Consider the following 22,235-nt stretch of genomic DNA (forward strand, 5'->3'; position numbering starts at 1 on the left):
CAGTGGAATTTAGCAAGAAAAAAGCTAGAATCAGAGCTTTAGCTGCTCACTAACTTCTTAAACTCTCCCAGAATTAAATCACCCTTAAAACATTTTAAATCATAGACCAAAAAAAAAAAAAAAGTTATTTGCAATGTTAGTATTCTCAAAACTCTAATTCCTGCCTACTTTTAATGATCATTGCCAATTAACATGCATTCCAGAACATTAGTTAAAAACTGAGATTTTCCTGGGCCTCTATTTGAAAATTAGATTTCTTTGTGAATTTAGTATTGTAAAGGTTGGCAATCATGAGAGAATTTTCAGACCCACTATTTCTCTAGAGTTTCAGGAGCCAAATAAAGATTCATTGTTGGATTGCTTATAATCTTCAGAAGTAAGGCCATGAACTCAATGACCTGGAGAATATTTTTAGTCTCTGTAATTCTCTTTATAATTCTTATCCTACATGTTGTAATTTGTGTGTTTAAGTAAATCATTGTGGGATTGTAAAAGATGTGTAATTTAGGAGGTTTGCAGAGGGCGACCTTTTATCAAAAGGCCTAAAATCGGACCCTCAGGTCAGGACTTTTGCCATACAACACAGATGCATGTTGACAGGAAAACCCATCCCTGTGACCAGATGACACTTCCACGCCTTCCCTATCACCATCTGATTTTTTGAATCCCATATTTGCAATAGACAAGGGGAAACCATCCCAGGGAAACTCTAAGCCATGTGCTTTAACCCAATTTCTACCTTCCTACAAATCAGTGCTTTTCTGCCCCTTTATCAAAACCATCACACTAAGGAATTTAAACAGGTTTCCATCATTATGGGGACAGTGATTCTCAGAAATGGGACCAGGGGTCTTTCTCTTCTTCCCTATTGTGAATGACTGCTATGGAACATAATATTATCCAAGTCATATTTCTTAAATTGGCTGCTCTTTGGATACCTGGCATGCATATAATTGTTGAGATTATGTTTAACACTTCTTTTTTTTTTAAATGAGAACTTTCTATGGACCTAACACATTGATGTCAAAGGACTCAACAGGACCAAAGAAGCTTTAAGACTACCACTGCTCTCTGGTTCTTAAGAGATAGTAGAAGAAGGCTATCAAAAGAAAGATGAAGAACTGTAAATGAATATGCTACCATATAAGTATGTTATGTACACATTAATGAGTGAGCAGGCCAGGGGATGCTATCCTTGTCCAAAGGAGAGAGCTGCTTATAGATAGCAGCAAATGGTTACGTCAGAATATGAGCTCTGTTTTGCCAGATTTTCCTATTTCCAGGTGAGATATACCTGCATCTAAATGTTGGTGACCTATTTGAATATTTTTAAAACACTGCTAGCCAATCAAAATGCATTTGTATTTACAACCTTAGAATACAGCATGAATTGTATAAAAAGTCAGGGTAGAGGGGTTCTTCCCAGCTAAGGAATAATGCAAGCCCCCATGCTTGTTATCTCTAGCTATATGAAAGAAATCCTTCTATATTCTTATAATTGTCACCCTGAGCTATCCAGGACTATCGAGGAATATGTCACCAAGTAAAAACCAGTCCTTAAACATAAGATTCAATTACCTATTTTTGTGTAACGCAGACTTCTAATAAAAATTTTCACCCTCAGGGTAAAAACATTTATTAACTGTCATCAATACACTTGCCATCTCTTTTCCTCCTTCCCACAGACAGCTTTGGTAATTGTTAGAATGCACACTTATTCACGGTTCACCCCACTCTACTGTGCTTGGTAGTTATGCAATTAAACATGGCCTGGAAAAACATGCTTCTTCGGGTGAAAGCATTTAAAATTCTCTAAATAAATCCCTCTTTTTATCTTGTATAGCATTTTAACATTTCAGAGGCTTTCACATCTGTTATATCATCATGGACCTTTGCTTTAAGATAGTCTATAAATTCTATAACAGAATTGTTACTCAATTCTGTAACATTGGAAATGGAGTACATCTGTGCAAGATCAAAGTGTTCTCCCTCAAGTTTTGTATGGATGACTTCAAATACCCTATCCTGACCCAAGAATGCCTTTGCTCATGCTGTTAGCCCTCCCAAAACAGCATTTTCACCCCAGCCCATGAATGGTTCAAAGTTCACACCTAAAGCCAGTTTTCCCTCTGAGCGTGTTGTACTTTGTAATATTCCAAGTTTACCACCTGCTCTGCCTCGTGTTACTTTGTGTACCTACCTCACCTTCCACATCGCCCTGTACACTCCTAAGAGGAGGAGTTTTCCCATCATGGTACTTCAGTGCTTCACCTGTAATGTTAATTGAAGCTCTTGGTAAGGAATTATCCAGGGGGAGTGTTGTCAGGATCAAAGTGTCTCAAAGAGCATAGAAGCAACTTTTAAATCAGATGCTTTAAAGTACAACACATCTGGTTTTCTTTTCCATCTTACTTACATACTAGCTGTGTGACCTTAGGCAAGTTACTCAACCTCTCTGAGTCTGTTTCTTTATCTAAAAAGATGATAATAAAACATTCTTCACAGGTTCATTAGAAAGTATTAATATCAAGGAAACACTTATCAAGAGCCTGGTGTAGTATAGTACCTGGCACACAGTGGGTGTCAAGGTTAGTGACCTTTCTCCCCTTTGTCTCCTTTGTTATTTTAAGCATTCCTGACATTCCTGGCCCTTGTACTCATCCACCTTGTTCCTTATTCTCTAAACCAGGGGTGGGGAAACCTTTTCCTATTGGAAGGCCACATTAACTTAGCTATAATCGAATTAGGCCACATCCAAGAAATTTCAATTAGCTATATTTAAAAATGTACATTATTTTGCAAAAAATCTAACCACTATGTACTTCATAATTTCAAGAATGAAAACTATCTGTTAATTTTAAAGTGAAGTAACCTTTTAATAACTTTGTTGTGTCTGCTTTCTGTTGGAAAGCATTTGAATATTTGGTTGCAGCATGGTCCTCTACAGTTGCAGTTGGTCCTCTAGATGGGTATCAGTCATTTGTGACCTTAAGGACATCTTGATTTGGGTTAAGTAGGAGAAGGTAGATTCACAGCAATAAGTGATTGAAGAGCAAGAAAGCATTTGGGGGGCATGTTGCTGAAGGCGTGCTATATTCGACTGCATTCTTCCATATTTCAGTTGGATCTTTCTTAGCATCAAACAATGATTTTAAAATGTCATCTACTGCGAGCTCAATCAGTTCCATCTGTAGTTCTTTAGGTGCCTTGATAGCATCAAGTAAGTGAGGCTAAATGCTAATTTGAGTGTGAATTTCATGATTCTCAAAGTCAGTGAACCTTTCGTTGTATTCTCCAATTAATAGGTTCATAACAGCTATGTATTCTTCAAATGATTCACATATGTCATCCTTTTCATCAGTGACCTTTGCTGACTGGGGAAAATGTTCATCCAGAATTTCCTTTTGAAGAAGAAGTGTTTTGAAAAAAGATAGCCTTTTTGAAATGCTTGGATTTTTTTGCCACGTATCATATATATAGACTTAGTTTTACCTTGCAAAGAAATATTCAAGTCGTCTTGATTTGCCATGACATCACACAGAAATGCTGCATTCTTACAGAAGTCTTCTTTCAATAATTCACATTGCTGATTCTGTTCTTCATAAAATTTAACTTTCTGTTCTCCCAGAGTTAAAATTTTGGCTGACGCCTGTCCCTGCAATGGCAAACGCACTTTGGAATGATACGGCAAATCCACACTGAATACCTTCAACTTTAGCATGCTATGAAACTGAGGATTCCATGTTGCATTTGCACAAATATAGTTAACAATACTTATAATTTGTTGCAAAGTGTCACTTAAAATACTAGCTTTAGCACAGATTTTGCTAATGTGAGATACAATGAAAAGAAACGAGAGCATCTGGATCTGTTCATACTTTTTTTATTTGTACAATAAACTCTTCATGTTTTCCTGACATAGAAGGTGTACCGTCTGTACATACGCTAATTAAACTTACCAAATTCAGTCCAACTTCACGATATTTATATTGAAAGTTGTTGATGATATCTGTTTCCCATGTTCTTTTCGCAAGAGTGCCCAAAGCAGGTAACTCTTCATAGCAGAGAAAATCTTCTGTCATGACCCAAATGAAGTATAAAACCTAAGCCGAGTCAGTAGTATCAGTTGATTCATCTAAAGCGATTGGCTAATATATATTTTCCTTTTCAAGTATTGCATGAAGTTGAGGGCTAATTCATGCTACCAATCAGTTATGGTTCTCCTTGAAAGAGGTAGTTGTTTGTACTTTGAAACGTAATTGGGTTCTAAGCATCCTACAACTTTGACAGTGCATTCTTTCACAATTTCTACATCACTGAGTGGTTTCTCTTTTTTCCCTAATATATAATCTACTTTATAAGTTGTTTCAGTGGCATTATTTCCAGGTATTATTGCTGCCTGAAAGAATTTCTTTGCTTTTGTTTCTCATCTCTTAATTTCTGCGATACAACTTTTCGTGCCTCTCCCTCTAATTGAAAATATTAGTGGTCCTTTTGAGTGTTATAATGCCGATGACCATTGGATTTCTCTAATGTCGATACTGCAGTATCACAAAGCAAGCGAATCATCTTATCTTTAGCAGAAACAAGTTAATATTGCAATTTCCAATCTTCATTTAAAAATCTGTTTTCTTCCTTCAGCTTTCTCCTGGTCTTCTTTGACACGATGGGCTGTTAAGCAGACAGAATTAAAAAATACTACCGAGCTGTGCAACTACTCACAAATTCCACTTCAAACAGAAACACAGGCACCGTTGTCAAAAGCTGATAACAGACTGGCACACTCGACCCCTGTAAACTCTTGCCAACCAGCCTCATGCAGTAGTGGCGCCAGTCTGGCGAGAGAAATTAGAACTAAATCATGAGCCTAGCAGCCATCAATTTAGCCCTTATGGCTCATTAATGTTCCAGTTGTCCTGATCAATCTGGGAGGATTATTTCACTGAAGCTTATTTTATTCTTTGGTATTTAAATATGTATATTTTAAAAATAAAATTAAATATAAAAGACGAACAAAAATGTATTATTAAATATAAAAGGATTTGCTCTGTAAAATTCAGATTCAGTCTAAAGGCCACATTTAAGGACCTAGAAGGCCACATGTGGCCCTAAGGCTCCAGGTTCTTCACCCCTTTTCTAAACCTAACCTTGTCACTCAGTCTTGATTTACTCATACGTGACTGTGAAAGAGCCAAGCTTTAAAGTCTAGACCCTGACATTTGGAGTCAGGGTCTATTTCTTAATAGATCTGGGATAATGGATGAGTCACTTGGGTTATTTGAAACTCAGTTTCCCCATCTCTTAAATTGGGGTAATAAAACTTAATATCGCACGTGTTGTTAGAGGATTAAATGAGCGAACATAGGTAAAACACCTCAAACATTGCCAACACGTGGTAGTAAATGTTCAAGTATTGAATAAATCCAAACCACCATACAGATACTGCAAAAGGTTTTAAGCTGGTTTTAGGCAGAGAGATGAAGCCCAAACTTCTTAAGAAGAGTACCAGAAAATCTGCAGTTTCTATAAATGCCGATGTTGAATTGGAGAAGTTGGGTTAAGCTGGGGATATGACATTTTGTGTCACCAAAATTTAGAGGTTTGAAAACTACAGAGCATTTGCCCAAACCTAAAATTTTGATTCATTGCCACATTATAGTCAGTTTCTATATACATTCCCATCCAGCTGGCTGATGCCTTGGCTGAAAATAGTTCTAAGGGCCCAACCTATGCCCGGAGCATCCTTCTTCACAAGCTCGCCTCTGCCTCTCTGAAAATGGGCAGGCTGTTTTTTCCAAGACATTCACAGGGGACTGCATTGAAAGCAAATCCACCCTCTCTCTGGCCTAGCACCACTGTAGCAGAAGTTGGCAAACTTTTCCTATAAGGGGCCAGATAGTATAGTACAGAGTTTAGGTTTTGTGGGCCACGTATAGTCTCTGTAGCATATTTTTCTTTGTCGTTGTTATTTTAAGTAACGCTTTAAAAAATGTAAAAGCTATTCCTAGAGAAAAATAGGCCACGAGTCAGACTGGGCCCACAGACCATGGTGTGCGAACTCTGCTCTAGACCATAAAAGGACGGGAGGGATGAAGGGTGGCTTTGAAACCTTGATGAACTAATGCCTTCCTTTAGGGAAAAGGAAAAAGCACCTTCATCATCTTTTTATAGTATTAAAGACATTAAGTTAGTAACTTTGCTTCTGGGGTACAACTACATTGTCTAGTAGGTTTTTTAGTCATTTTACAGTGAGACCTCGTCACACTGCTGTTTTCCATTGGAAACTGATGAGGAACTTTGCAAAGCAGATGGAGCACAGACTGCAGGAATGAAAAGCACAGAAGAAAGAGCTGTGTGAAAGAAATATTTAATCATAACATGAAAAACTCATAGTGGCAACTTTTCCATTATGTTAAATTGTACTCATTTCTGTGTGTTCTGAGTGTACGATTTAAAATAGAGACCGGAGTGTTCCAGTCTTCGTGCCCATCTACCACGGGTTTGGGATTTTGTCTCTTGCAGGACTATGACTTGAGCCAACTCCAGCAGCCCGATACCGTGGAGCCTGATGCCATTAAGCCTGTAGGAATCCGACGACTGGATGAGAGACCCATCCACGCCGAGCCCCAGTATCCGGTCAGATCCGCAGCCCCACACCCTGGGGACATTGGGGACTTCATTAATGAGGTACAAAGAGACTCACTTTCTTTATAAGTTTTTTTTTTTTTTTATCTTATGCCAGTGGTTAGATCACTGTAGGCCACAAATTGCTTGAAATACAACTGTGTAGTTCATTAAAACATACTTGCTTTTCTCAAGCTTATCTTTGTGTGAAAGCAAACGCGGCTTCATTAACAAAGAACAAATGTAGTTGTTTTGATCAATCAAAAAAAGATCTATCAATTAATATTCTGCAATTTGTAAAATGACATTCATCATATGTTATCAGTATTAGTCACACTGTCATCTCTAAGGAGGACTTTTCCCTTAGATTACAAGTAATAAACAGACTAACAATATTATAGTGCATTTAATTTCGTTTATTAGCATGGATAAACATAACAGTAGTTCACTTTAATTTTCCTCAAACTGTACCCTTTGCATCTCGCAAATGGCGAGAATTCAGTGCCCAGCCAATGACTCCATCAAAAGAGATTAGTTGGAAGAGCTAAATTAAATATTATGTAAGTGATTTAAATACTTGTCTCTTTGAGGAGTTTTAAGAGCTTCTTTAAAGGGAAGCTAATTCTCTGTTGAATATAACAGATATGATTTCCACTGTCAAAATTATTATGGCATTCATTTCATTACTGACCAAGAGTTCTGCTACATTTAATACCTAAGTTTTAAAGTAAAATGATTTATGCTGCTTCTTTGGATCATGTCTATAGTTTTACTATAATTCTCCTTTTGAATTTATATTGTATTAATAAGTATAAGAGAAAGATACATTTTGATATTGATTGTGAATATATGGCAGGACTCTTATTCTCTGGCTGCAGCCTCAGTATCTCCAAGATTGGAATTGGTCCCAATACATTACAGAGTGGAATGTATCTATTGTATATGGCCTTCAGTCATGTGCTGATAAGACTCTCATTTCCTGGTATTCTTTGAAATAGTTGTGTAATATATAAACATAACCAAACTACTTTAGGTTTTTAGATGCACTTAGAGCTTATAGAAAAAGTTTTGGAACAGAATTGGAATATATATCTATCTCTGCAACTGTCCATCACTGTCTATTCCTAAATTATATGCTGCTTTCTGAACACAGATATATTCACTTCTGCTAAACTGGTAATAGGTTAATTTGTAGTACACATGGTGTAAAAGCAGATGGAAGCCAAAAACAACAGAATGCCAGTAAATCCCTTTATCTACAGAAATATATCCTGACTTTTCCAGCTCTTAATTTATGTATAGACCTGGGTAGGGAAACTTTTAGAAATTTGTCCATATGGCTAGACCTTTTAGACTGTATACCAGTGCCTGGATGATTTTATTTTTGATTTAGTGTTTGTCATTATGAGAAATTGTTGGGTTATTCCTGTGGTTGTCAGGTTTGAAGATATAGTGAATCTTTTGACTGTAGGTTTAGGAACTAAGCAGTGTTTATAAAGCTATTCAGAATCTGATTCCTGCCTTCTCCCCGCCCCTCAACCTCCCACATTCCCTTCCTGTGTTTTCCCAGTGAACTATGTGCAGACCTTCAAAAGCATCACACTTTTGAATATACTGTAACTTCTGCAAAGCCCGTACCCTCTTGACCACCTGCAGGACTCCCACTTGGCCTTCAGAATTCAGCTGAAACGTCGCCTTCTGTGTGCAGCCTTCCTTGATACCTCTGGGAAGGAGTAGCAAGATGCTTCCTCTGTCATAGGCCTCTCCAGCCGGGGTGTAACTGCCACTGTGTCTTTCTCCCACTCAGCATGCGAGTTCTTTCCAGGACAAGAACTATTTCTTGCTCATGTTTTTATAACCTGAACATCTAGTACGTTGCCTAGCTCTCAGATTTTGTTGTTGTTAGGCGTTCAAGTATTTACTGCAGTAGATGTGTAGGGTATGAAGCTATGGGCACTCCCCAGTTTACGTTTGGGATTCAGTGGAGACCAAGTCTGGAGCCTTTCACACTACTGGTGCTGATTGCATTTAGAAAATAAGGATATTGATTATTCCTTTCTTTTCTTTTTCTTTCTTTCTTTCTATTTTTTTTTTTTTTTTTTTTTTGCCATAAGGTCTCACTCTGTCATTTGAGCTAGAATTCAGTGGCATCATCATAGCTTACTGCAGCCTTCAATGACTGGGCTCAAATGATCCTCCTGGCTCAGCCTCCTGAGTAGCTGGGACTAAAGGGATGCACCACCACACCCAGCTAATTTTTCTATTTTTTGCTAAGTCTGGTCTCAAACTCCTGGCCTCAAGCAGTCCTCTTGCCTCGGCTTCCCAAAGCGCTAGGATTATAGGCGTGAGCCACCTTGTCTGGCAGATATTGGTTATTCTAAGAGCATCTAGTTAATAAGGTTCATTTACCCAACCTTTCTTAGGCCACAATAGAAAGAGTTATAATAGGAATTTCCATGTAGAGTTTTCTTTCTCTAAAACAGTGCTCAGTACGTAGTCAAAAAAGGGGCTTTAACCAAAACAAACAGGTGTGATTACTTCTGTGAAAAACTTTGTTCCAAACAACTGACTGCAAATTAACTTCTAGAATACAATCAATTCATAATTTGAGGTTTGCCTCTTGTGTTAAAAATGGCTCATTTGGAAACTATCTTGAGCTTGGTTTAGGATCATCCATTCAGCAAATCACTATTGAATGTCTACTGTGTGTAACATAATTACACCAGTAATATGCGGATTAAAAAAATAAATTAGACATAGATTGTCTTTGTGTGTTTTCCCCACTTTGCTTTTCAGCACAATCTTTGTACAGCGCAAACGTGCCAGGATCTGAAGCCGTACTTTTCCAGGCATAGAAGGCTTGTTGTGTCTGGTTCTTAGTTGGCATTTCAGCTTCAGCTTAGACCCCTCCCCAGCCAGCATCTTGCAGGCTAGCAACAGAGAAATCTGCTTGTACTTTATAATGCCAGCTTGTACTTCTATGGTCCTGTCTATCCACATGCTGGTCTTCCTGCCTGGAATTCCCTTCCCCCTTTTTCTAGAAGTTGGTTCCTTCATTAAGTCTTGATTGACCCAGGAATGGTCAGGCATGCACAATATGGGCTAGGTGCCATCCAGTGGCATCCTGAGGGACATAGAACTCCCCTCTCTGAGCCCTGCCGTGGTCCTGGGAGGAGATGCTTATCCCTGTGTGGCAGTAGGAGGCACGTGGGCTTGGTGAATAAAGGAGTGGATGAAAGGATCTAATTTGGAAATCATTCCCCAAACAGCAACTAAATCCATGAATTTAAATATGATTTCGAGACAGAGAAACATGGAGGACAAAGGGGACCAAAAATTGTTACCTAGAAAGGTCTCTATAGTTGGAGAGAGGAAGAAAGTTTGAGAGAGTTCAACGTTTTACAGAAAACAACCAAAAGGAGAGTTTCAGGGATGTGATGATTATTTGTGTGGAAAAGTTCAGAAAGATGAAAATCGTCCAAAGGCATAAACTAGTAATAACTCTTCAAAGCACCGTATAGATTCTTCCATCCAAGATGCCCATTAAGACTTGTCCAATGTCCTTCATTAGCTGGACGGACAAAAATAAATACACGTCAAGTTTTGAAACAGTTGAACAGCACCTCGAGAGAATCATGCACATTTTATAAAAATACTTAAAATGTACAAAAATATATTTATCTGCAGGTCTTATTTGATTTAGCAGAGTACCAAATGTTCCAAAGGAAGAATAATGTAGTAGGGATTATAATTGGAGTGCTTTTATGGACATACGGAATAAGAAAACTCATGAGAACATTTTCTAGTTTGTTTATTTAAATAATGAACGAATGTTGCCTTAAATCTCAAAAATGATAACTGATTTTCAGTCTAGTAGGTAGAGAAAACCAAGTCACACATTTTTGAATTTCAACTTCAGAATTTCATTCTATTTTGAATTTTCAACCATGATCTTAAAAGGGTAAAACAGTTGAAACAAATTTATTTTAAACCTAGCCCAACAGTAGATATTAGCATACCTTCAATAACTTTACTAATCTTGTATATTTCTTTATATAAAGAAATATACTCTATATACTATTTATATAAAGAAGTATTTCATTATACTTAGAGGTATAAAAACCAGCATACTTCTGTTAAAAGACCAACTTTTGATTAATATTGTCTAAAACTTACGTAAGGTTCTTCTAGATTAATTTGCTTAAAACTACTAGCATTTACAATGTTTGCCTTTTTCTCCTATTAATTAAGTTTAATTCATCCTCTTTTAAAATACCTCTTTCGACTCTTACAGGAGTTGGGCATTTATGTGAATTCAAATACATCTGCCTCACCCATAGCCCTGTTACCTTATACAAGGTCAAGTTCCTTGGATTTAACCTTTTTTATTTACAGTTTTCTTATTTATAAAATGGGAGTAATAATAGAAACTCCTTTTAAGATTGCAGTGAGAATTAAATGAGATCATCTGTGTAAAGTGCTTGATATAGTGCCTGTCTCATAGTAAAATATCTTAATTATTAGTAGTATCATATTATTCTTACAAGTAAATTACCTTTTAAAACTATAAGACTTTGTATTGTACTTTTCTCTGATTATAAATAAAACAATTAAAATCCTCTCCTTCTAAAAAATTGCTTTAAGTAAATTGAAATTCCCAGAGAGCGGGGTAGTAGCATAAGCCTTGATAAGCCACAGAATTTTGCTGTAACATAAACATGGCATGCTTTTATATCCATATTATATATATATATATATATATATTTTTTTTTTTTTTGAGGCAGAGTCTCACTCTTGCGTGGGCTAGAATGCGGTGGCATCAGCCTAGCTCACAGCAACCTCAAACTCCTGGGCTCAAGTGATCCTCCTGCCTCAGCCTCCCGGGTAGCTGGGACTACAGGCATGCGCCACCATGCCCGGCTAATTTTTTCTATTTTTGGTAGAGTTGGAGTCTCGCTCTTGCTCAGGCTGGTTTCGAACTCCTGAGCTCAAGCAATCCTCCCACCTCGGCCTTCCAGAGTGCTAAGATTACAGGATTGAGCCACCGCGCCCGGCCTACATATATTTTAAATCTAGATCCTAACTTTTTCTGAAAAAAGTTGATATAAATATGAACATGATGCCGAGGGGAAAAGCTAAGCCCATGGCAGCGGTGCAGAGTTACCTTGTTGGCTACTTGCTGGGTGTCAGGCTTTGCGTGGGACAGCAGAATGGGAACACAGAACAGCCTCTGCAGAAAGGTGTGTCACAATCTCGTGTGATGCAAACATGATAATGAAAGTAGAAGGGACTAGAGGGATCACAGGAATGACTCCCCGTCATGGCTGGGGAAAAAAACATTGCCGAAGTGACATTTTTAATAATGTCTTGGATGGATGGATATTAATTGGGTGAAAAAATATGAGAGAGAACATTTTAAACAAAAGGAGTAACATTTCAGCCGAATGAAATGATTATGTACATAACATGGAGGTGCACAAAAACGCGATGCTTTTGAGTTTTGGAGATTCCCTTTGGAGGTGCATCATTCAGTTGAGTTGCTGGAGTTGAGAATAGCTGAAACAAAGAGTGTGGGTAAACAGTCTAGGTTCACTGAGTGCTATTCTAAGGAGTTTTGACTTTATCCTATCTATAGGTTACGCAAACAGCAGAAATTTGAGTAACACCTTCTAAGTTTTTTTAGAACATATCTGCACACCTCTTCTATTATTTTCTTTAAACATAAATGTTAAGTTAATTTTCACTTAATTTCCTTAAATAAAGAAAATTATTTTAAAGTGGCCATGCACCAAGTAAAAATCATCTTTCACACACCCTGAGGAACTCCCTCCTTATCTGAGAAGCACTGCTATAGGTCACCGAGAGCAGTCAGCAAGCTTTACTTGGGGGTGTGACATCAAGTAACCAAGAGTAGTTTGTAAAAAAGAAACAGGAATAGTACTGGAGACAGGGGGACTAGTTAGATGGGCTTTTGCTGTGGTCCAGGCAGGATACAATGAGGACCTGTACTAATACAGTGGCACTGAGATTATAAAAGACAGAATGTAAAGGAATCGATAGGACCTCTTCCCTCTTATATCCCTCATGTGTTCCTCACTGGAGAATGTGGGTTTTTATCCCCATAAAAGCGTGTCTCCACCCATAAAGCATAAGATCAGGAGTCTATAAATACAAGCTCAGCAAGAATTCAGCAAGCACCACAGTTTTCACTTTGCAGAGGAGCCTCAAACTTCAGAAAATAGTTCAGATGCATCCAAAGTTCAAGCTCTACCTCTCCAGGAAAGGTAGAACAAGAGCACACTTCGCTAAATTTAGTCCAACCTAGAGAAGCACATGCAGTGAGTCTGTAAGTTTGGCAACAGTACATCCTGTGAAATGATGTCCACATCTAAGAATAGGGAATCCCATAGGGAGGACCAGAAGGTTCCATTGCCCACTGGGTTTCTCCTGTGCATTCAGTCTGATTTCATGCCTGTTACTCGGGCATGTCAGTTTCTCAGGACTTGGCTGTGATCTTTTCAGAATTACCAAAATATTACGAAGAGTTTTATATAATACCTCATTCAGAAGAGTCATATTTTATTCTCAGAAAAGAATCAGTGCTATCCAAGTGGAAGTGGGACTCGAAGTACTTAACCTTCTGCCTAGAAAGATGACTTGCATAAGAATTATTAAAAAATTCAGTGGTTTTGCCCTTTTGTAATTACTAAAGCATAAGACAATGTGCCATGATCTAGCATAACACAGTGGTTTCTGTCTAATGGATTTTATGGCTTTAACCTCCTTAAAAAAAAAAAAGAAAGAAAGAAAACAGAGATTCAGAAACCACCAGGATGATCAGAAGGCCAATACAGGAGCTAAAAAAAAGGTTGGGGGGGGGGAATGTTTTTGAGAATCTCAATAGTGGGTATGGGAATAAATTGTCACCAGCATTATATTTATTTTAAGGAGCTGAATTTGGTGACTTAGACATTTGAGGACGAGCTCTGGGGTCCTTAACACACCAGCGAAGACCAGACCACTTCTTATGTTTGTTCACTGGACATGGTCAACACAGGCCATCCGTCTTCTCTAAACTGAGTCCAGACACACTTGAACCCTGCCATTAACTCTTTAGAGCTAATGTTAGTCTTAACCTTTCCATATTTCCAGTTTGGTATTCATACTATAAAGATTGGGCAGGGATTTTGTGTGTATTTTCACTTAAAAATCGAATTGTGGTAAATCAGATGACCTGAACAAAGGGATCCCAGCCATTGTCTCTGTTGTCTATATTATAAAGCAGTTCTCATAATGGAAATTTAATATTTGTTTTCAGCAACTTATTCTCCTTATCGGATTTTTCTTGATTTTTCTTCAGATCTTTCTTGGGTCCAGTTCTTGTGTGGCTCTAGTTATACAGTGCTGAACTAAAGGAATCACCTGTTGCTTAAATTTGCAATGGCTAGCTATTGTAGGGAAAAGGGAAGAGGGGTGTGTGCTAATATGTGAATGTAAACTCCACGAGGGCAGACATTGGATCTAGCTCATTAATAGTCGTTATCTCTGCCATTAAGCAGAATACATTATAGCAGTAGATAGTCAACAAATATGTCTTGAATTGAATAAATAAATGTAAAAACAAAGTGAATGAAGGTGCATTCTTTGGCTTTTGCTAGATAAGTTTACATGCGTTAACTGACAAATCCAAAGTATGGTTAGCTTGCACTAACAGAGGTTTACTTCTTGCTCAAGTTACAAGTCAACTGCAGTCCCCCAGTGGCTCAGTTTCTGATCTCCTCTTCATCTCAGGATCCATGGAAAAATAAAATTCCCATCTGAGACAGGCCATTCTCCTGGCAGAGGGGGAAGGAGAAGGAGTAGATGGAAACACATTAGATAGAGCTCTGAAAGAAGCTACTCTTCACAGCTACTCACATTGCATGGGCCAAAGCCAGTCACAAAGCCATGCCTGGCAGTGGGGTTGGGGACATAAACTCTGACTCCAGAGGGACACTGTGGTGGTATGGGTGTGTGATCTGCTTACGCAAAAAAAAAAGCAGTGAATCACTGAGGTCTGTAACACAATCTACCACAGAAGGGAATTATGAAGTTTGAGAAATTGTAGGTTTCTCAATTTTAACAGAATTGCCTTATAGCTTATTCTAAAAATAAGCTAAAGAAAATCCTATCTGAAGTTATTTATGTTTTATATAAATTTATTGAAGTACTTTGCTGAAGACTTGCTTCATTTCATTTTACACAGGCTTTTCGGGGTTATAAATAGTATTGCGTGACTTGGGGGAAAATGATACTTAATTTGATGGTTAGGATTTTTCATAAGAGATACGTGGAGATGGGAAAGCTGGTCATGTGTACTTTTTCTCTCTGCTTTTTGATCCGAGTCAAGCAGCTGCCATTTTGTTTCTTAGAATATTATATTTTTAGTTTTTTTAAAAATTTTTTGCAAATCCCAGGCAGGAAATTTTTCTGTAAAACTTAAAATTTTTTAAAGTACTAATATTCATTGAGCTCTGCATGTACCAGACAGTGTGGTGAGCCGTTGGGTCTCTTTACCTCGTCTGGTCTTTATAATAATCTTATTACTGTTATTATAGTTGGAGATGGGGAAGTGTTAAGGTCCCACAAGTAGTGTTGGAGAGACCTGGGATGTCAGCTTACAACTGGATCCCTTACCCACTACACCATACTCACCGTGACCTTAATTTCCATGCTTGTCACCTCTATTCCTCCTCTGTAAACTTGAAAGAAGAAATGAGCACATGCTCATTAAAAAAAACACATTTAAATGTTCATAAAATACAAAGACTATCTATGGAAAGTATCTAGCAATGTAATATGCAAAACAGAGGCATTTATGGCTGGATACTTTCTGGACAGCCCTGTGCATATGGCATGGAAGCATTGATCTCTCTTGGGCAGTCTGTGACACACCTTGGATAAGTGAGGCCACCATGGGTCCACCAGCATTTGAAAAGCAGAGCTGTGGGAAGAGAGAGTGATCGTTTGTATTACTAATGTTGGTATTTCTTGGAATACTAGAATGGAACTGGGAAAAATAACTAGGAAAAAAAATGCCCAAAGGATATAAATTAAATCCTTAGAAGTTTTGCAGAGCATAGTTAGGAACTAGCTGCAGATACTTGAATTGTATATTTAAAAGCATCTATTTGCAAGAGTTAAGAATATATAGTAACATTCATCAGGTGGGAGGGGGTTGGGGGGATGGGTACATTCACACCTGATGGGTGCAATGTGCACCGTCTGGGGGATCGACATGCTTAAAGCTCTGGCTCAGGTGGGGCAAAGGCAATATATGTAACCTAAATGTTTGTTCCCCTGTAATATGCTGAAATGAAAAAAAAAAAAAGAATATAGATGATAACTATTTCCTTATTTCTTATTTTTAAAATTATTTTTAAGAGGTCAATAACGCATGCTAATTTAGATTAAAAGAATCCCTCTCCTCCCTAATATTTATACAATGTACAGATATTGGATTATGACTTTTGTAGGCTTTATGGAAGCTTTTTAAAGAATAATACTGATTCATAATTTATCAATTAATTCCACATTTTATGTTACGTTAATAACAAATGATTTAACGAGCTCCTCTCTTTACATAGTCATCACATCTGGCCTGCCTTCATTCTTTCTTTGATATCCTTCCAAAATTAGGTCATATACAATGCTAGACTGTAACCTTGTACATGGGCAAGGACCGTATGGTACTCATCCCTCTCTTCGCCTTACCTATAATTCCTGTTCATCCTGTTAATTGTGAAAACCTGCTCGCCCTGACTTAGGGTCCATGTATCACGTGATTGCATAGCCTTCTGTATTGTTTTATGTAACCTATTCCACCTTTAATTACTCATTCAAAATTGCTCTTCCACAATGGACTATTGCATAGTTGCATTTATCAGACTTCTTGGTAAGAGTAGTAGGTATTCCATAAATGTTGAATGAATGAATGAATTGATTTCATACTAATTGCCATGAGATAGCTTGTATTTCAATGAGATATTTTTTTAAAAAATCCAGCAGTCCTGTTCTATATATTATGTTATTTCAAATCCCTACTTCTCTGCCTCAAGCAGTAGGCCATTCATTTCTGCTACCTGTCAAACATATTCTCCAGTTAACCCCTACTTTCATAAGGCTTGGCCTTCTTGAGCTATGCTCTTTAGGCTCTTTTCTTCACAGAGGAAAGACATAAGTTAGTTTTTGTCTAACTTTCAAATAGTGATAACCCCAGTTTCTGTGTGTTGAAAATGTTATGGTCTGTAAAATGGAAATTTACAAACAGGTGTTTATTTGATTCCATGGAATCACTCACTAGGGATGTGCCTGCGGTTTTGCAAATTGTGAACCCCTCTCTTAATACTTTCTTTCTTTGTGTTTCCAAATTGTAGGGCCTTAAAGCTGCTGACAATGATCCTACAGCTCCGCCATATGACTCCCTCTTAGTCTTTGACTATGAAGGCAGTGGCTCCACTGCTGGGTCCTTAAGCTCCCTTAATTCCTCAAGTAGTGGTGGCGAGCAGGACTATGATTACCTGAACGACTGGGGACCGCGGTTCAAGAAACTCGCTGACATGTATGGTGGAGGTGATGACTGAACTTCAGGGTGAACTTGGTTTTTGGACAAGTACAAACAATATCAACTGATATTCCCAAAAAGCAAACAGAAGCTAGGCTTTAACTTTGTAGTCTGCTAGCACAGTGCTTGCTGGAGGCTTTGGCATAGGCTGCAAACCAATTTGGGCTCAGAGGGAATATCAGTGATCCAATACTGTTTGGAAAAACACTGAGCTCAGTTACACTTGAATTTTACAGTACAGAAGCACTGGGATTTTATGTGCCTTTTTGTACCTTTTTCAGATTGGAATTAGTTTTATGTTTAAGGCTTTAATGGTACTGATTTCTGAAACGATAAGTAAAAGACAAAATATTTTGTGGTGGGAGCAGTAAGTTAAACCATGATATGCTTCAACATGCTTTTGTTACATTGCATTTGCTTTTATTAAAATACGGAATTAAACAAACAAACAAACAAAAAACTCATGGAGCAATTTTATTATCTTGAGGGATGAGACCATGAGATTGGAAAATGTACATTACTTCTAGTTTTAGACTTTAGTTTTGTTTTTCTTTTTTTTTTTTCACTAAAATCTTAAAACTTACGCAGCTGGTTGCAAATAAAGGGAGTTTTCATATCACCAATTTGTAGCAAAATTGAATTTTTTCATAAACTAGAATGTTAGACACATTTTGGTCTTAATCCATGTACACTTTTTTATTTCTGTATTTTTTCCACTTCACTGTAAAAATGGTATGTGTACATAATGTTTTATTGGCATAGTCTATGGAGAAGTGCAGAAACTTCAGAACATGTGTATGTATTATTTGGACTATGGATTCAGGTTTTTTGCATGTTTATATCTTTCGTTATGGATAAAGTATTTACAAAAAAGTGACATTTGATTCAATTGTTGAGCTGTAGTTAGAATACTCAATTTTTAATTTTTTAATTTTTTTATTTTTTATTTTCTTTTTTGTTTGGGGAGGGAGAAAAGTTCTTAGCACAAATGTTTTACATAATTTGTACCAAAAAAAAAAAAAAAAAAGGAAAGAAAAGAAAGGGGTGGCCTGACACTGATGGCACTACTAAGTGTGTGTTTTTAAAAAAAAAATGAAAAAAAAAAAAGCTTTTAAACTGGAGAGACTTCTGACAACAGCTTTGCCTCTGTATTGTGTACCAGAATATAAATGATACACCTCTGACCCCAGCGTTCTGAATAAAATGCTAATTTTGGATCTGGTGACTGGTTTGAACTTTTTCTTTTCTACTTGAGCTGCTTTGAATGTTGCAAAAATTCCAAGTACTGGAGTTTTTGTTGAGAACAACGGTACAAAAGTATGTATTTGTTCTTGCACTGTTCACCACTGAAATGAGTAGCATGACAACCATGCCCAGTGAGCAGCAGAGAGGATCGTTTTGGATCTTATCATCATCATAGAAGAAAAACATCGAATGACCCCAGGAATAGACCCTACCGGTGATGATATAAAAATCATGCCCTTTTTAACTTCACTGAACTTCAGTGTTAATTCTTAATGTAATTTATGTTTTAATTTGTTTCTGCTCAAACTAATGGTTATGCTGAGTCTAACAAGTCTTTCCTGTTAGAGCCGCCAGCATAAGGGAAACTTCAGTAAATGGGCTATAGGACTGGAGCTGGAAACTACAGTGGACACCTGGAATTTTCCTCCAGTTCATTGAAGCCATTGTTTTATGTGCTTAGTGAAGCACATTCAGGTTTGACTGGCGTTTATTCAATGAATTGACCATTTGCTTTTGATATGGTGGCAGAAGACATAAAAGGAAACACTCTTGCTAAATTTTATAAAATTCTTGATGTGTCTCCATATGATTCATTAGTGAATATTAAAAGACTTGAGGAATTCTCACTTGCATTTGTCTGTTTGCTTCATAATCATTATCACACCATATACTCTTATACTGTACACTTTGAAAACATATAATATACCTCCTCTAATTAACTCTCATGTTTTTTGCTTAACATGAAAGTAATTTTATATCAGACAGTGAAATTTACTTTTTCTATTGATTCACACTGTAGGCAATACTTTCTTGTTACTTTTCTAATCATTAAATGTGCTGGAGTTTGCCTCTGGGAATTTCCATAATGAAACTTACTGAATTTGCTAACTGGAATAGTCTTTTCTAAAATTGATTCTTAGACTGTGTCTCTGTGCTGTTGTACATCCAAATAAAACTGAACTATCTTTTTGAATTCAGACATTGCAACACTGAAAATTTACATTATTTGGATCAACAAACCTGTTCAAATCATTTTTTTATGGTTGGTGTGCAGACACAGACCATATCTGGTGTGTGTGTGTGTGTACGTGTGTGTATAAACTTTAAGTGTTAATGATAAACATTTTATATGTATACAATCAGTAAATGTAAATGTTAATCTTTTTGCAGATGTAATACACAACTGTATTGCCTTTGTAAAAAAATTTTAACAGTAAAAGTAGGAAATTAATAGAAATTCGAAGACTCCTGCCCTGCTACAGAAGGAACTTCTCCTTAGCTGGTAGATATAATTTCTAGCTCTTCTTCCAGAAAGCATTTCTATGCATGCATTTCCATAAAGATTTTATTTTGTTTGGTTTTCATGAAAACGAGATTGTACATTATGTATTATTCTGTAACTTGCCTTTTTCACTAAGTCTGTATCTTGGCAATTTTTGCATATTAGCATATATGTACATCTACCTCATCCTTTTTAACTGTGACATAGTATTCCATAATATGGGCATAAAAGTTTTATCGAACCATTTCCTAATTAATTTGTTGTTTCCAATTTTTTCCTATTAAAATCAATGCCACAATAAATGTCCTTGTGCATGTCTCTTTGCATGGGAGTATTTCTCTAATACTAATAGATGCTTGGAGCTGGAATTGCTGGATTAAAGAATGTGGAGAGAAGTTAATTAAATATGGCTAGAATTATAAATGTTTTAGCATGCTTCAAAATGCATTTCAGCTAAGACGAGGCTTTCTAAAAACCAGCAACTTCCTCCTCTTGCGAAAGGATTTTATGCAGCTCAAAATAGTAACCACAAAATATAAGACAATCTAGCCAAGGCTTTATTCCTTTTTCTTTGGAAATTAGACTTTTAGTCAGGCCACAGTACTAGTTGCAAGTACTCTGTAAAATTACTGTAATGATGTGACATCATAAAACCTTGAAAGCTATACATTTATGAACATGATTTATGGACCCCACCCAGAAACATGTTTTTCTAGGCCATTCCTAGATTTGGACCTCTTCTATAATTAAAACCATGCATACAAGTGCTACAGTGCCTGTAAAATAGGTCATTTTCCATGATAAAAGTATGGACACTTCAAAGTTTAATAAGGCATTGCCAAATTTCCCTAATTAAAGACTATACCAATTTACACGCCTACCAGCACTATCTACAAAAAAGCTATTTATATGCATTTTTCATGGTCTTTTGCTAATCTAATGAATTCTCTTATAGAAATTTGCCTTACAGAAATTTTTATTTTTATGTGGTTTATTCTCAATATGTTTCAGTGTAGATTTTTGAGGTCTTTCCACCTCAAAATTATAAATTATTATCCTATATTGTTTTCTTTCTACTGTTTTGCATTTAGCTTTCTAATTCACCTGGAATTTATTTTGTACAATGTAGAAATATAACTTTCACGAAAATTTCTGGATACATGGTCTATTTTCCAAATACAACTTGCTAGAAACTTCAACCATAACCCAAGCATGTGAAATACAATCTTTATCATATATACACAATTCCTATATAAGCATGTGTTTGTTTCTGAATCTCTTATTCTTTTCCATTGATCTTTTATTTAATTCCCGCACAATACTAAATTATTGTGCTACAATGTCAGTTTTGACAAGATACTACCCACACTGTTCTTTTTAGTCAAAATTGCCTATATACTTTTTCCACATTTTCTCTTCTACATAAATTTTAGAAACATTTTGTCAAGTTTCATGAAAAATTTTTTTCAAAATTCTATTGAGTTGTGAAAAGATAACAGTTTCATTTATTATCCCATTCAATGCTATAATCTCTGATTTTTCAGATCATATATATGTACTTCATTCATAGAGTTTCACTAAACATCTCATTTTATTATACTGTTATTTCATAATTTTCATTGCGATTATGAGTGGGCTCTACTTTCATATCATTTTTTTCTCAGGATTCCTTTACTGGTCTATTGGAAATTTACCAACTATTATTTCTCTTGTTTGTATCTTCACTCTTGTATTAGTTCTATTAGCTTTTGGTAATTCTCTTAGATTTTCCTGATAGATAATCATAACTGCAATAATGACAGTTTTTTTTTTCATCTTTCTAAGGTTGATACTTGTTTTCACTGTACAGTTAGTAGAAGTGATCACAAGCATTATTTTATTGTTCCCGACTATAGTAGGAATGCTTTGTATATTTCACCATTATATATAACATTTACTATAGGTTAGGTTTATACCTAGTTTGCTTTGAGATTTTTGTGTGTACCTGTTGAATTTTACAAAATGTATTTTCTTCATCTACATAGTGACTATGTATTAACCCATTAATATAGTGAATTATTCAGTTAATATCATTAGATTTTCTAATATTGAAACAAACTTTCCTATATGTAATAAACCATAGTTGGTCATAAAGTTATTATTTTAATGGGCTGATATATTTGAATTGCTGTTATTTTACTTAAGAATTTTAAATTATTTGTGATTTTCTTATGCTTCTCTGTTTTTTCACTACCCTTGTTTGTTGTTAATCTCAGATTTATACTAGCCTAAAATAAATAATCAGGAAGATTACTTTTTTGCTCTGTGCTGTGGAATGGGCTATATAAATCGCAATTATCTGTTAGCCAAAAAATTGTTTTAACTCTCCTATAATTTTATCATTGTGGGGGATAGGTTTTCCTCAGTAAGAATGAGCGTATTCAAGTGTTACATTTCTTTTTGACAAATTTTCACAATTAACACTCTCCTAAAAAATCTGTT

At 36.4% G+C, this 22,235-nt stretch overlaps 1 protein-coding gene across 2 annotated transcripts in view; it reads left to right on the top strand.

Moving 5' to 3' along the window:
* Positions 1-18,202, top strand: part of CDH2 (cadherin 2) — a 212,983-nt gene extending 194,781 nt beyond the window's left edge. For both annotated transcript variants that reach the window (XM_012737106.2, XM_012737107.3), the window contains 2 exons: positions 6,523-6,687; positions 17,040-18,202. In XM_012737106.2, the coding sequence (XP_012592560.1) occupies positions 6,523-6,687; positions 17,040-17,246 (372 nt within the window). In that variant the 3' untranslated portion in view covers positions 17,247-18,202. The remainder of the gene's footprint in view (positions 1-6,522; positions 6,688-17,039) is intronic.
* Positions 18,203-22,235: the final 4,033 nt, after the last annotated feature.

Source organism: Microcebus murinus, chromosome 17 (assembly GCF_040939455.1).
Source record: "Microcebus murinus isolate Inina chromosome 17, M.murinus_Inina_mat1.0, whole genome shotgun sequence".
NCBI classification, from domain to species: domain Eukaryota; kingdom Metazoa; phylum Chordata; class Mammalia; order Primates; family Cheirogaleidae; genus Microcebus; species Microcebus murinus.